The sequence below is a fragment of the Pteropus medius genome, unplaced genomic scaffold (genome assembly GCF_902729225.1).
Source record: "Pteropus medius unplaced genomic scaffold, Ma_sr-lr_union100, whole genome shotgun sequence".
NCBI classification, from domain to species: Eukaryota; Metazoa; Chordata; class Mammalia; order Chiroptera; family Pteropodidae; genus Pteropus; species Pteropus medius.
The window spans coordinates 8,399,118-8,416,327 of NW_024344241.1; the positions used below are offsets into that span (position 1 = coordinate 8,399,118).

Below are 17,210 nucleotides of genomic sequence, written 5' to 3' on the forward strand. Positions count from 1 at the left end.
GAATTCTATATATTCCAGTGCTTAATCCATGTCTTCTAGACTGTCTCCTTGAAAGTAGAAATGGCACAGATACATCTTTTGTAAGTTCTCACATCCTGTTTGTTGATTTTAAAAATATAGTAACTGAATTTTACTGCAGGAAATGATTTGTCTTAACCTGAATTACCCTGAGGCAGAGCCTAAAGGAGAGGCCTGTATGCAGGTACTTTTTTGCAGGAAATACTATCAGGGCTCAGGAGTGAGGAGCAGAAGGAGAGAGACAAGGAAAGAAAGTTCCTATAAGATGCATTGTGGAGAGGAGACCAACTTCCAGAGAATTCCTCAGGTGCCTTAAGAAATATACCTTGGAACTGTAAGCCTTTCCCAACAAAGGGTGAAACATTTATCAGTGGCTCCATCTCCCATTGGTCAAGGGTGGCCCAGTGGGTGTTAAGCCCCTGTACTTTCTGTTTTAGTTCCCAGATGTCCCAGTAGTCATTGGAGAGACTTGGCATGAGGAGCTGTTGAGCTACATTTGTTCAGAGCTGGTGGCAGAGGCTAGAATGAGACGTGGGCCAAGGCTAGAAGAATAGGTGTATAGGGCCAAGGGGGATGTCAGTGGAGTCAGATGTTTTATTGGGAAGAGGGAGAAACAAATGCCAGCATATGTATCTTTAAATGAAGGTATCTTAAATTTTACCAGATCTCAATTTACATTGATACATGAATAAAGATGAAAGAGAGCTTCTGCATTTATAGAGATGCTAACAAGTCCCTCCAAAACATTCCATCTGGGTTACATTTTGAGTGTGCACTTGGCCCTGACACTGGGAAGAAGCACAGGAGCTCACAGTGAATGTATGTTTAAACAACAATTTGTAGGGTCTGCATGGTTTACTTCAGGATTGATGTCTGTTCAGGCAAATTGTGGGTCCTTTTCAATATTCTCTTTATCTTTTATTACTTTTTAAAGGTCGTTTAAGGATCACTAGATTGAATGGAGGCACTTATACAAATTAAAATGTACTCGGTTGTGCACAGCACTTAATAACAATCAAAACTATGTAAAAGTGAAAGGCCACAGGGGGCATTCTTATTCATATAGAAGGACAATTTGCAGTGGAAAACCAGATTGTTATTATCCAGAACTAAATAGGTATGAAGGCTGTGTTAACTGAGAGATGCTTTCTGTTTTCTCCAAAGTCCTACCAGGGCAATGAAGGTATAAGCTGGCATAAGTTTATACCTGCAATCAGGGAATCTACCTTTTACTGAGTACTTACTATATGCCAGTCAGTATGTTAAGTTCTTTATCTATTTTTAATATATCCAATCCTCATAATAATCTTGTGAGGATTATATTATCATCCTTCAGTTTATGAATGTTGAGAAGAAATTCCAAAGAGTGTGTTCAGGGTGGTTCGGCTAGTGAGTGGCAAAGGTGGTGGTTGAGTTTAGGTTTGACAAATGCCAAAGATGAGCTTCTATCTCTTTCTGGCAGTGTAATTTTGTCAAGTGACAATCTTTTGGCAGTTGTTTTCTCATTGGGGAAATAAGAATTATAACAAGGTTTAAATTAAATATGTTATATTCCTGAAACGATCAGCTTGGAATAATTGCTCAGTAAATGATGAGGATTTTAGAGGACAAGAGAGCAATTTATGGGAGCTATACATTCTCTGGCACTGAATTCTTAGCAGTTTTCTATATTTCTCCTCTGAGAAGGTTCACTGAGTCAATAAGCTGTGACCTGCCTAACTTGGATGCCTCATGTGAGTTTAGACCACTTTCATGTTTATAGTTTGAGCTTAGAGATGCTCAGGGTGGGCCAAATGTCTGGCTCAGACATTTCACACTAACCAAGGATGTGTGTGTGTGTGTGTGTGTGTGTGTGTGTGTGTGTGTGTGTGCGCGCGTGCGCGCACATGTGTGTATATAGGTGAATGTGTGGGTGCACCCATATGTATATTATGTATAGAGGAAAGAGAATTGGAAGAAAGTTAGAGTGCTTAAAAATGTGTGTGAGGATGTTACTCCATTCTCACCAGTGAGTTGGTCAACACTGACTTAGATCTTGCTGGAGCTCGCCACCTGATTTCTGGTCGTTCCATCAGCTGTTAAATATAAGGATTGGACTGGGTTTTCCCAAAGAGTCTTTTCAGCTTGAACAGTCTATGATTCTAGTTTGAACACTCCAAAACCTAACTGATTCCTCATTGAAAGCAGCTTAAAATGACTGCATGCCTATCATGCTGGTGCATTCTCTTGCAGATGAGCTGTCCTTGATATCTAATGCCCTTGAATAATGTAAGGGTACATGTGCTTCATTGAACAAGCTATTTTTGTGGTTTTTTCTAATCCTTCATTTTGGCAACATTTGTTTTGGCTGCATTTCTGAACTTCCTCCTTAAGAGTTGTTTTTGGTTTTACCTTCTTATCAAGTGGCCCTTGGGGACTGGTTGCATTGATCAACTTTTACAAGTGAACTGAGCTGCAGAAATGACCCAAGAGGAAAGGCTGAAGGATTGTGGGAGCAGCACCTACTTGCTGAAGCCAAACTGAGCACCCTGATCGATCGAACAATCAGGATCAGATCATCGGCTCGTCTCCGCCGGACGTCTCCCTCAATCAGCCAGTCGACTATCGAAATCATCCCAATCGATTCCGTCGACAATATCTCCGTCGTTCATATCTCCGGCTTTTTGCTTGCGCACGCGGCGCGCTGCAAGAAGAAAGAAGAAAGAAAGAAAGAAAGAAAGAAAGAAAGAAAGAAAGAAAGAATAAAATAAAATAAAATAAAATACTGATATTCTTTTCTTCTTGGGAACTGATTTTATTATTTGGGGTGTGTGTGTGTGTGTGTGTTATCTTTTTAATTAGAAAAAAAATGACATTTTTTCCCCATCTTTTAGCAGCATACCCTAAATGGAGATATACATATTGATTTTGCTTATGTAAACTGACTTGGCATTATGTTCCAAGAACACATCATCATAGCTTTCTTCCTTTTCTTTTTTCCTTGTTTGCCATTCAGACGTGTTTCTTCATTCTTCAGTCTATGACTAATTCAAGAAGACATTAGAAACAATGTTTTGCAAGACCTTTCCATGAAGTGGAAAGATCAACACTGTTTACTCCAGTAAGAGGTGTGCATGTTACATTGCCTTGCTTCATCAATAAAGAATGAATTTCCTACCACTCTGCAGGGGTAGAGTAAGCCAGAAAGAACTGGTAAGCCAGATAGCACTAGAAATTTAGGTGCTATCAAATACTAGCCCTAGGGCCAATGACATTAACAAAACAAACTTGACATGTTCTTTGCTTATATTGCTTAGAATCATTGCAGTATAAGGATTCCTGAGGCATCACCTGGCCTTTGTCACCTTGCTGGACATATAAGGGAACTGGGAAGGTGCTATATGCGATGATTTGAGGGATCTAGAATACTCCCTTCACCACCGAATGGCTCCCAAATGATCCTATTATCCATTGCTTCCCTTCTTGGCTTGAACTTCCCACCATAAACCAGAATTTCAAAATGCCTTACATAGGCCTTGCCCTTTGGTGTGTACAATGTTTAGCAAATGTTTCCTTCGAACTGCACAGCAGTCCTGAGTGGTAGGCAGTGCAGGACTTATTACCTGTATTTTACAAATGAGTAAAGGGCTCAAAGAAATTGTATGACTTGCCTGAACACACACAGCATGGCCAGGACTGGAATCTAGGTCCTCTGTCTCCACTGGTTTTGTTTTTTTCTTTTGTTACTTCACAGTTCTACAGAAAACTATTGCTATCCTATTCAAACTCCTTGGACTGCCCTAGGTCTATCTTTCTGTTTCCTAACTGAGACATACAATTTAAAACTGTGATCCTACACACACACACACACACACACACATGCCACACACTGAAACAAAAGTTTTAAGAAGCAAAGCTTAACTTACTACACAGTGTATTCAGTGGCTCAAGTATTTTCTAGTCTTTTTATTACATTCTATTCTATTTTTTAAGAAAAAATAAGGTAGGAAAAGTTTGCCTATGACTCAGTAACTTGATTTCATGACACCTGGGGAAGGTTCTCCTGCTGTATATTGCACCAGTGCATAGCACGGAGGCACTTTGGATTCCTGTGTACACCTTGAGAGAGATAGGCTACTTGCATGGAGAATGAGAGCAGAGAGGAGGGCGCTGAGATTCAATGTTAGTAATCTCTGCAGAAAGGAAAGGGTGATCGGGCAGAGTGGGGTGAAGCCTGAGGTAGGCAGGTGTAGATGGAATACCTCAAGGCAATGGCCCAAAGGACATTTCATTTTTATGCCTTCCTGTCTTTCTTTTGCACCAAGAATTTCACCAATGGGGTGGGGCCCATGTGATTCTGTGGGGAAGGCTGGTCAGATTTTTGTCTCCTTCCAGTATGGCTGACCTGTCTCTGGGGAGAATCACTGGAGGAAATGCAGCTTTTCTTTCCTACTGCTCAGTCAAGGCACATCAGCATCACATCAGTTGCAAACAGCAATTGAGGATTTGCACTATGGGCCACATTCCCAGGGTAATTGGCCTCAGGGCTCCCTGGGGTCAGAAAGGGCCTTCAGCAGGCTCTGGGCTAGGGTCGAGGTGGAGTTGCATCCTCACAGAGGTACTACCTGGCTCTTGGCAGGTGAGATCTAGAGTAGGGTTCTTAATCTTTTCAGATGACAGATCCCTTTGAGATCTGATTAATACTGTGAACCTTTTTCTTATAAAAAACACACACACAAATGCACATGTGTAAGAAAATTGCATCAAATTTCTTAGGTTTCAGAGATGCTAAAGTCAGTGTCTTATTCAAAGCCTTGAATGGGGTGTTGATCCAGAGGATCCCAAAGGGTGAAATTCAAAGAAGATGGTACCAGAACATAAATTCACTAGGAAACATTCTTCCTTGCAACTCACTTTTATCTAGATTACCTAATGAATCTCATTATTAGTTTGCTTTTGACATCACAAATTTAGCCTTCTTCATTTCCGTATCCTTTCTTAAATATCTTGCAAACTTTCTTCTTATCTTATGCTGTTTATAATTTATGCTGCCACCTGATTTTATAAAGGAAGAGCTCAGTCATGTCAGAGCCCTTCTCTCATTCACATTATAGGAAGGGCTACTTACAGGGAAGCTGGATCTTGCTTCTTCCTAGACCAAAATGCTCTGGCTTTTTTCTTATCTTTTGCTATAGCCACACTTGTTCTAGATCTGTACCCATATCTGTATAATAGGGATAAGAATACCTTCCCATAAAGTTATTGTATTGATTAAAAGAGATAACTTATATAATGTGTTTTGCACAATGTTAAACACAAATCAAGTGTTCAATAAGTGCTTGTTATTATTGTTATCATTATTATTGGCTACTGTCTTCATTTTGAGATTCTATCCATGAACTGTATTATTTCATCTGCATCCAGTGTCAGGATATAGCACTCATTGATATTTCTAGAGCATATTTCTAGAGCATAACCATTGATGTTGCATTTTCACAGAACCTATTTATATATTTTTAAAATTATTATTTAAGACCTTATTAATAGGTGCTTGCAGTTCATTTACTTTTTTTGAAAACATTAAGTTGTAAACTTTCATTACAAATTAAAAATGAAGTTCTTAAAAATCTCTGCTTGACCAGATATGAAACAAATTAAAAACCTTTAAAGTTGTATTGGGAAAAACCAAACTTTAAACACACACACACACACACACACACACACACATTTATCATTACCAAAAAGAGACATCTTTAGGTAAAAATAATAAAAGCCCCATGCTGCATAGATAATGCATATTTCTAGTTATCTGGTCAACAAGCAAAAAACAAGCACTTAAGGTCCTTAGCTCCAACCTTTTGTTCATTTCTTATTGCTGGAATTTCATATTCATTTCTTCTTGTTGGGTGACTAAACCAGAAGATGGTAGAGATGGTAAGGCTAAGTGGTGGACTCCGAATTCGACTTCTGTCTTTATGTCAGATTTAGTGCCCTTTCTACTATACTGCGGGACTGTCTTGAATTCTACTTTTATAACAAATACAATTCGATATAAACTTTAATTTCACATGAGTCTTAGTGAGCACTCATATTAAGTCTGGGATGCATAAACATCATTGTTAGAATGTTCCCTTATAGCCATATTTTCTGTTGCAATGAGTGAAAATAACCTTTGATACATAAGAGCATTTGTAGACTATTATTATTGTTATGTATTAATTTATATTTAAGCTGATAGTTTCTAGTTTAAACAGAAACACAGCAAAAAAAATCTATATTTAAAAAAATTACATGTGGCTTTCAGTTAAGATGGAAGAGTAAATAAACACTCTGCTTGCTTCCTCTAATGACTACATCAAAATTATAACTAAACTGCAGAATAGCAATCATTGGGAATCATCTGAAGTCTAGCTGAACAGAAGTCTTACAACTGAGGACACACAGAAGAGGCCACCTTGAGAATGGTAGGAGGGCCGGAGAGCGATCTGGGGTGGTTCTACACCCGCATGTGGTGGTTGAGAATTGGGAGAAATATCTCGGTTGTGGATGCCCCCTTGGAAGAGTGAGGGATCCCAGCCCTAATCTGGGCTGCCCAGCCCAGAATTCCAGTGCTGAGAAGAGAAGTTTCCACAACTCTGGCTGTGAAAACAAGCGAGGTTGTGGCAGAGTGAGATGGAGGGCTGAGGGAGTCACAAACTTTCCTCTTAAAGGGTCTGCACGTAGACACACTCAGTGATGGACTTACTTGCTCTGAGCTCCAGCTCTGGAGCAGTAGCTCAAAAAAGTGCCAGGGGCATATAAGGGAGGAACTGAATTTCTGGCTTCAGGGAAAAGGCTGGAGGGCCAGCTTTTCTCAGACAGAAGTGCTAGCTGAGAGCATTATTCCTTGGTTGAGCCCTTCTCTACCCGGCTTGCAGACCTAGGTGGGTGCCATCTCTGAGTCTCCATCAACGTAGCTAACAACAATCACTCCACCCTGGTGATCCTCTGAGAGCCTGCTCCATCCAATGTGTGGGCCCACCCAAGTTGCTTCCAGTGTATTTTTCATACAAATGACCTGTCTTGGCACATGTGGACTTTCCTAAAATCTCTCAAAGTTTCGTGAAACATAAACAAGCAGCATCTGGCCTTGGCATGCCCCATACCTCTTGCTGAGCAGCCCTAAGCCCAGCACTAGCGACAACTGGCCTCAGTTTGTGGCTTGACCTCTCCAGGCACTTCCAAGCCCAGTATGGATGGCAGCCATCTGTGGATTGCTTGGTGGCTTATGTCAGGAGTCCCTGGGTAGGGCACAGGCTATGACTGAACTTGGCCTGCAGCAATACCCCTCTCAGAAAGCCCCAGCCTGCACACCTGGTGGCTGGCTTTGGTCTGAGCAGAAACCCCACCGGGGTCACATCTGAGGGTGACACATCCAAAGGACAGACAGAGCAGGCACCAGAGCTCTGCTAAAATGAATCCTGCTCTGTAGAATCAGCCCCTGCACAACAGCTCTTCCACTGGTCAGTCATCACAACCAATCAGCATGAGGGTCAAACTTCTACTGACGAGCAAACAGCAAACAAGGCTCAAGTACAATCGGAGAGCACACACAACCCATACAAGAAACATACTTGGAGCACCCAGCTCAGGTGACCAGGGAAGACTTGAGACCCACAGCATACCTACTATATAAGGTTGCTCTACTAAGACTGAGAGACATAGCAGCCCTACCTAATACATAGAAACAAACACAAGTAGGCAGCCAAAATGGGGAGACAAAGAAACATGTCCCAAATGAAAGAATACAGCAAAGTTTCAAAAAAGAACTAAACAAAATGAAGACAAGCAAGCTACCAGATGCAGAGTTCAAAACACTGGTTTTAAAGATGCTCAATGAACTTAAGGGAAGAGGTGATGAATTCAATGAAAACTTCAACAAAGAAATAGAAGACATGATAGTGGAGATAGAAAACATAAAAAAGAACCAGTCAGAAATGAAGAAAACAATAACCGAAATGAAGAATACCCTAGGAAGAATGAACAGGAGATTAGATAAAGCAGAGGATAGAATCAGTGATTTAGAAGATAAGGTAGCAGAAAACACCCAATCAGAATAGCAACAAGAAAAAAGAATCCAAAAAAATTAGGATAGTTTAAGGAGCCTCTGAGACAGCATCAAATTTACCAACATTTGTATCTTAGGGATACCAGAATCAGAGGGAGAGCAAGAAGCTGAAAACCTGTTTGAAGAAATAATGATGGAAAATTTTCCTAACCAGGTGAAGAAAGTAGATGTACAAGCCCAGGAAATACACAGAGTCCCAAACAAAAGAACCCAAATAGGCTGATATCATGACACCTCATAATTAAATGCCAAAAGGTTAAACATAAGGAGAGAAACTTAAAAGCAGCAAGAGAAAAGTAGTTAGTTACCTATAAAGGAGCTCCCACAGACTGTCAGCTGATTTCTCAACAGAAACTTTGCTGGCCAGCAGGGATTGGCACAAAATATTCAAAGTGATGAAAAGCAAGGACCTACAAGCAAGATCACTCTACCCAGCAAAGCTATCATTTAGAATCAAAGGAGAGATAAAAAACTTCCCAGATAAGAAAAAGCTAAAGGAGTTCGTCTTCACCACGCCATATTATAGGAAATGTTAGAGGATTTCTTTAAGAAGAAGAAAAAAGGAAAAAAAGATAAAACATATAAATAATAAAAAAGGCAATAACTACATATCTAGCAACAATTACTTTAAATGTAATTGATTCTAATGTTTCAATCAAAAGATAGGTGACCCCTCTTTCTGTGTTCAGCATAGCCATGGCTCGTGGTCCCAAGAAGCATCTGGAGTGCATAGCAGCTCCCAAGCCTTGGATGCTGGATAAACTGACAGGTGTATTTCCTCCCTGTTCGTCTACCAGTCCCCACAAGCTGAGAGGATATCTCCCTCTCATCATTTTCTCAAGAAACAGATTGAAGTATGCCATGACAGGAGATGAAGTAAAGAAGATCTGTATTCAGCAGTTTATCAAGATTGATAGCAAAGTCTGGACTGATGTAACCTACCCTGCTGGATTTATGGATGTCATCAGCATTGACAAGACCAGAGAGAATTTGTGTCTTATCTATGACATCAGAGGTCACTTTCCTATTCATCAGATTACACCTGAGAAGGCCAAGTACAAGTTGTGCAAAGTGAGAAAGACCTTTGTGAGCACAAAAGGAATCCCTCATTTGGTGATTCATGATGCTTGCACCATGTGCTATCCTGATCCCCTCATCAAAGTGAATGGTACCATTCGGATTGATTTGCAGACTGGCAAAATTACTGATTTTATTAAGTTTGACACTGGTAACCTGTGTATGGTGACTGTAGGTGATAACTTGGGAAGAATTGGTGTGATTACCAACAGAGAGAGTCACTCTGGCTCTTTTGATGTGGTTAATGTGAAAGACGCCAATGGCGACAGCTTTGCCACCCGGCTCTCCAATATTTGCATTATTGGCAAGGACAACAAACCGTGGCTTTCTCTTCCCGGTGCCTAACCATTGCCGAAGAGAGAGACAAGAACCTGGTAGCCAGACAGAGCAGTGGGTGAAGTGATCTCTAGGTGACATGATTGAAAAATTCTTTGTGCCTAATTAAAGGTAAATATTGCATGATTAATTATAAAAAAAAGATAAGGTGGCCGAATGCATAAGAAAACAAAACCCTTACGTATGCTGCCTACAAGAGACTCACTTCAGATCAAACAACACATACAGACTGAAAGTAAAGGGATGAAAAAAAATGTTTCATGAAAACGGAAACAAGCAAACGAAAAAGCTAGGGTAGCAATATTTATACCAGACAAAATAGACTTTAAAATAAAGGCTATAACAAGAGACAAAGAAGGACCCAGTTATCCCACTTCTGTGTATTTATCTGAAGAAACCCAAAACACTACTTTTAAGGTAATATGAGTCCATATGTTCATTGCAGCATTATTTATAGTAGCTCAGATATGGAGACATCTTGAGTGTATGGGTAAAGAGGTGTGTACACACACACACACACACACACACACACACACACACACACACAGGCAAAATGAAATATTACTCAGCCACAAAAAAGAATGAAATCCCACCATCAGCAACAACATGGATGGACCTAGAGAATATTGTGCTGAGTGGACTAAGACAGAGAAAGATAAATTTTCTATGTGCAATCTAGAGAACAGGATAAACAAACAGGAGAAACAAGCTCATATATACAGAGAGCATTTTGAAGGTTGTCAGATGGGGTGTGGGAGGACGAATGAAGGGGGGAGAGGATTGAGAGGTACAAATGGTAGTTTCAAAATAGTCATGGGGATGTAGAGTATAGCATGGAGAACATAGTAGTGTTATAATAACTGTATGGTTTCAGATAGGTACTGGATTTATCGAGGTGATCATTTCATGTAATGTAAACATATAATATACATATATGTAAACATATAATCACTGTGTTGTACACTTGAAACTAATAATATTGTATGTCAACTTTAATTGAAAAAATATATAAAAATACAAAAAATTATTTTCTTTTTATAGAATCACAAGAAAACTTACAAGGCTATTGTCTGGAAACTTGAGAGCAATAATCACTTTGTATTTTCTTTCCATGGCTTCTAAGAGCCTAAGAGAATTTAGAACACATAGTAGACAATTGATACTAAAAAGGCACTTACCAAATGATCAACTCCAAGTTAATATAAAGTAGTAGCCATGGGAAGAATATATTAATTTAAAAAACTATAGTATGGTCAAAGGGGCCAACTTCAGAATAGTTTGCGTCACAGCTCCAGGCCTTGCAAGGCAAGCTGGGCCTCTGTTCACCCAGGGCTTCCTCAGAATACTGCTTCTCTTCTGGTTTAAAAGATGTGTGGTTTGGAATAGTCAGCGGGAACTAAAAAGCTAAGCAATATGGTCAATGCATTGAACGAAAGAAGATTCTAGATCACTATTAGATGCTTGTCATCTGGAGCAAAGTGTGAGATGTGAAGGCTTCTATTGCTTTTAAGGGGAGACAAATGTAATGGCTAATAAAGGATTCTGGACTGTGTGGGTCAGAAGATTGGTTGAGTTTGGTTAGTATATAATGATACAGAACAAAGATCATAAATAGGCTCTGAGCAATCAGAGCACAAATAATTATACTTGGAAAGTTTGTTTAGTCAGCTGCAGAATGTGCTGTTTTCTATTCTGGTCATCCTCCCTACCCACGATACAGCAAAATCTTGTTTGAAGAGGAATGTAAATGTTCCCCAATGCATAGGTAGTTTTTTACTGTTTTAAAAGAGTCAGTATGGATCACTTAGCAGGTGACAAATATTTAATTTAGACAAAATAGAGGAAATAGCAGTAGCTTCTCCACACACTTGTTGCCTGTACCTGTTAGGAATAAGATTAGCTATTAGTGACAGAAAACTCAAATTAACAGTGCCTCAAACACAAAATGTTGGAAACAGTTTGGAAGCCTGGGCCTGGTGTGGCTATTCCACTGAGTCCCTAAAGACCTAGGTTCCTTCCAGTTTTCTATGCTGCCACTCTTAAGAGGTGCATATTACACTCATACTTGAACCCCGTTGACCAGAATTTATTCACTTGGCCACATTAGACATAAGAACCTAGAAAATGTAGTCCTAATTTAAGGCAGCAGGCACCTGACGAAAAACTGGAAGTTCTGCCATAAGAAATAAGTGAGAATCTATATTAGAAGTCTGACATGAGTTTCTGTCACACTGTTCTTGGGACTTGATTGCATACCTGTATGTGGGACTTGGAGGATCCCATATGAAACACTTGGAAGGTAGATTTTAGTAATTTAGACTATGCTCTACAGAGTCCCCAAACTGTGGATGACTGGCCAGTGAGTTGGGTCATGGCCTTTGTCGTTCTATGCACTGACCTAGGCTGAATGAGAGTAATCAATCTGGTAAGAGAGAGAGAGAGAGAGAGGACAGAACTGCAGGGAGACAACATTTGAAGAGGCAGTCTACTGTGGTGAACAAACAAGGACTTTGGAGTCCCTCTAAACTTGGATTTAAATCCCAGGGCCATTGTGTAATATTGGGCAAGTTACTTGACCTCTAGAAGCTTCCATGTCCTCATCAGTACAATGGGAGGACTAATATTCACCTAAGAGTTTTAGCAGTATTTGGTCAGGTGATGTGTATAAAAATGCTTAGTCAAGCATATGGCAACATGTAGGTGTTCTGGCAATGGTATCTATTTTTACCATTGGCAACTTGGAAGCAAAGATAGGGGTAGTACATCTGTACACTCTTTGAAACCTTCTGGTCAAGGGGCCACCTTGGGAGTGTTCACAGCAGCACCTGTTATTGGTCCATTCTGTCACTCTAGGTGCTCATAATGGAAAAGTTGCTGCACCGCTGTCCTTCTTGGCTCCCCCTCACATCAAAGTTAACAATCCCTTAAGTATGTATTTTTAAAATATCCAACCAAGTCTTGTTTTGTCCACTGCAGTAGTCCTACTCTGTATTTTCATAATTTCTCTTGGAATTATTGCAATAGACTCAGAATGCTGACCACTTCTCCAGGCCACCTGCCAAATTACCACTAGCACAAGCAACTTTCTGAATCAGAAGCCATATAATCAGCCATCCTTGCATAACTCGTCATCATTTCCAGGACAAGACCCAAATTCCTCTGCTGGCTCTCTATAATCTGTGACCTGAGGTACATGTTCAGCCTTCCTTCTTGGCCCCTCACCCTAACTCAACCCCTGTTTTAGAGAAATCAAACATTTATCGAACATGCTAAGCTCTCTCTTCTTGGTGCCGCTGAGCAGGCCCTTCCTGCAGCCTGGAAAGCCTTTCCTCTGTTGGGTGACTCCTAGTCCATATTCAAGCACTTCTCCCTAGAGAACTCCTTTGGGTTCAGTAGAGCTTAGATGCGGGCTCCTCCACAATCCACAGTGCCTAAGGCAAACTCTGTTATAGCTATTGATGTCATTTGCATGTCTATCACATCTCTCCTCTATGAATTCATTCACTCATTCATTTATTCACTCATTCATTCATCTATCCATTCAACTAATTTTGGATAAATTTCCTTCTTTGTATCAGCTTTTTCTTCTTTGTGTACGACTCAGATATTTCCTCCATTGGAAAACTTCTCCTGATTTGGATTCAGTGTTGCTCCTCTGTGCTCCTATAGGAACTGTACTTGCATTATGTACTTATTATATGGTACTGTCAGATATGTGTCTGTTTTCCTTACTAGAGAGTGACTTCTTTAAAGATAAACTGGAGTACTTTGTGTTTTTGTGAGAATGTATGTGTATGTGTGTATATACATGTGTGTGTGTGACTTCTCAGTGCCTAGCACAAGTGCTGACCCAACAAAACATTATTGAATGAATGAGTGAATGAATGAAATGTGTAGTTATGGGAGCTGGTCTACTCAAAATAGCCTAGAAGATCCCTAAAGAGTGATTCACTTTGCATTTTTATGACCAGAAATACAAAGTCATTTGGGGACATTGTTAAGGGCATAACATATTATATGGTTGCCAAAGAGTTCTAAGAGAAGAAGGTTCTTACAACTATACAGGAACTATATTTAGCAAGTCTGTTGATCTGTTATTGAAGGATCTTGTTTCTTTGTGGTAACAAAACTATTCAGTGTAATATCTGTCTTGTGTTAAGAACAACCGTCATGATTAAAAGGAATAACCTTCATGCTTTTAGAGAATGTGCTAAACTAGTTCTATCAAAATACAACCAGTGGGTGCTGGTGATTATATTTAGAGTTGAATGTGAGGGACAAAAAAAGGAGAGAGGGAATCTTCTTCAAATTAATTATTGAAGTAAATTCCTGGAAGGCATAAACTGGAGGCTTATTTTGCTGAGCAGACCTCACAGTTAAGTGAACAAGGGTTGTTTCTGAAGCACTGTGAGGTTCAATTAGTCACAGCAAGAAGAGGCCCCTCTATGGGGGTGATATTTGGCTTCGACTTGTTGACAACACATCTAATGGGCTGACAAGGGAGGCTGGCTTCAAATCAGGGCAGTGGGGACTTCTTAGGATGAAGATCTAAACTGATTACTTAAATACTTCCATAAAACATGAAATAGGATCATGGCATGTAGTTATGAGGAGTAGCCGACCAGAAATCTTAGGGTCCCAACTGTGGGTGAAGGGGGCTTGTGAACTGTACAAGGAAGCATTTTAAGGAAGTTTTCCAGACATGTGGTGAAGTAGAAGCTATCTGAACAAAAGGACTGGGTTAATATTTTAGGATTAACTCTTCAGCGGTACATTGTGGTGCTTCACAGCCTGGGCTCAAATTATGCAGATCAAGGTTCAAATATCAGCTCTGCCACTTACTGCCTGGGTGACCTTGGGCACACTAATCTAATGTCTCTAAACTTGAGTTTCCTAATCTTCAAACTTAATGTAACAATAGTAGTGATCTCAGAGGATTATGGTGAGGAGTAAATGAGATGGTGCCCATGAAGTACTTGCAGAGTGCCTGCCACATATGAAGGAGACCCCAGTCATCAACCTATGCTGAATTGAGCTGTTTGAGCAGGGGATAAAGAAAGCTATGTGAGCTTTGGTTAGTGTGAAAGGAAAACATACATGTGCATATCTCTGTCGTAAATGCTGGTAATTGCATGAAAAGCGACCTGGGCGAGAGAGTATTTGAGTGTCTCAGTGCAAAGCTTTATAATTTCAGTTTTAAAGCTAAATTGTTGAAAGAACAATGCAAACCCTTGTTTTCCTCAATTATTCAGTAGTGTTCTCCTCTTACACTCTGGCAGCTCGCGGCTGCGAGGCAGGAAACCAAAGTTCCTTTCAGCTCCAGTATTAATCAGCTGGCCTTGGGCAAGCCCTACAGTATCCGAGATTCACCTGTAAAATGAAGCCATTGATTTATAGATTTCAAGGTGCTTGCAAGCTCTAAAATTCTATGACTTCTTAACTTAAAGCTGGTCAGCCCAATATTGTGGCACAAGACTTTTTTTGTTGCTTACACAGTTTAGTTGTTCTTAAAATAAGCAGAAAGAAACAAATTGCTTTTTATTTGCTTTTTAGGCATGAGTAAATACTGACAAATGCTCTCAAATTTTTGGTGGTAGAATCAATCATGTGTGTAAATCCACATCAAATATATACAATAGACTACAAATGAAATAACAATGCAGCATTCAGAAGTTGAATGACTCGAAGAAGGGTTAGGAGTTAGAACAGGGTGAGGTCTGTGTTAAACTCTCTTCATCTCATGATCCAGTGACCTTCAGGAGAAAATTGCTGTAGAAATGTCAGCAAAATGTTTCTAAATGTAATTTAAAAATAATGAATAGCATCAATTTTATATCAATATACTTAACCAAGAATTTATATCAAATTAGGAGAAAGGAATTCTGATTTTCTACTCATTTTATTATGAATGTGTGCCTATGGAGAAAAATGGTAAGAAAAAGAAGACCAAAACAGGAGTAACATTTTGTTGGGCTCAACCGGTGATTCTCAATCCAAAGTACACACTTAAATCACCAGGGAGCTCTGCAGTACTGTGTCAATGCCTGGGATCTATCTTCAGGATCTTGAGTTGATTGGTCTGGGATGGAGCCTGAACATTGATAAAGGACTTATTTTCATGCGTAACCAAGATTGAGAACCACTAGGTTAAATAGTAATGTCACCCCGAGCTCTGACGGTCAACTGTTGAGCAAGTCCCAATTCATTCCAGGGAAGGGCTAGAGTCCTCAAACTTTCCAAGTCCCTCTGTACAATGGTACTTTGCCTAGAAGTTTCTCAAGCAGAATCTCATTTGTCATTAAACTGCTGTGATCATGCCCTCTGTCCTAGGAAAGGGACACTCAGGAACTCTTGCTCTGATAAAACACTTGGAATAGCCTGCTTGGAACAGTGGTAGATCCTCCTCTTTGTTTGAAGGTGCCACTGAAGAACAGCCCAGAGAAGCTGCTTGGTTTTTTCTTTCTAGGCATATCTAGAGCAATGTTCTAGAGCCGCACTGTCCAATATAGTAACTAGAAGTTATAGGTGGCGTTTGAGCACTTGAAGTATAACTAATACAACTGAGAAATTTTATTTTTATTCAATGTTACTTAGTTCAAATTTAAATTTAAGTAGCCCAAGCGGCTTATCACTACCATATTGGACAGTGCCGATTTAGATAAAGGGTAGGTCATAATATTTGAATGCCAGGCCTAGGCATTTAGACTTTATTTTGTATGAAATGAAGAGGAAGCTGAGGGTTTGGATTAAGTTTAAGAGGCTAGGATTGATGACAGGAAGACAAATTGGAAGTGGCTGTAATGACTCAGGTGAGTGCTGGGGGGACCTGCACTGAGGCGGTACCAGTGAGGATGAAAAGGAGATGATGGACAAGAGAGGAATTCAAGAGGTAATGTGGATTGGGCTTTGTGCCCAGGGAGGTCCACACTGGCTTGAGCAATTGGGTCAGTAGCAGTGGTGCTTTGAGTTAGAATAGAACATTTCAAAATGCAAACTGATTCTGTGGAAAAAAATAGCAAGTCACTTTTGGATAGAAATCTCATTTTAAGTTGTCAAATATTTTACTACCAAAGGAAGAAATAATATAGGCAGCATAAGGAGGCCTTCCAGGATGAGAGATAGCTCCTCACTCTGCCAGTATGGTAGGAGGAGGGCTTTTCCTGTTTCTGATAGAGGTGGGGCTTCACTTGGATGGCTTATTGTTTGAGCTCAGGCAACCTGCAGATTCATTCAGCATCCTCTTTAGATGCCATCCCCTCTCTCCATTAGACTTGAGACCTTCTCCTCAGCTGATTCAGTCACTTTGTCAAAGAGACCAGAACTAAATGTCCATAGCCTTCCTTGGACAGACCAACTTCATTTTTTTTTTTTTTAACCCCACAAGCATTGTTGAGTACATACCTGGTTTCTAGGGGCAGAAGTAGATACAGAGGTAAATGAGAAACTATTTTTACCCTGGAAAAGTTCATAATCTAATTCAAAAGGCAAACACATAAGGAAAAACTTAGTTTTAATATCATGCATGAGACAGTTTGCCTTGGAGTGCCAGAGTTGTAGTGATTAACTTTACCTGGGTCTCTGAGGAAGGCTCTTCAGAAGTGGTGACAGCTGAGTTTGGTGACATTTTCCAAATAAGGAAGAAAAAGAAGGGCTTTTAACAGAGGGATACTTGCAAATATCTGGTGGTACCTTT

The 17,210-nt window shown here is 40.0% G+C and overlaps 1 protein-coding gene across 1 annotated transcript; it reads left to right on the forward strand.

Moving 5' to 3' along the window:
* The first annotated feature begins 8,800 nt into the window (after window positions 1-8,800).
* On the forward strand, window positions 8,801-9,526 carry LOC120607744 (40S ribosomal protein S4-like). The gene has a single exon (XM_039869499.1). It carries the CDS (start codon window positions 8,801-8,803, stop codon window positions 9,524-9,526), a length of 726 nt encoding a protein of 241 aa, XP_039725433.1.
* The last annotated feature ends 7,684 nt before the right edge of the window (window positions 9,527-17,210 follow it).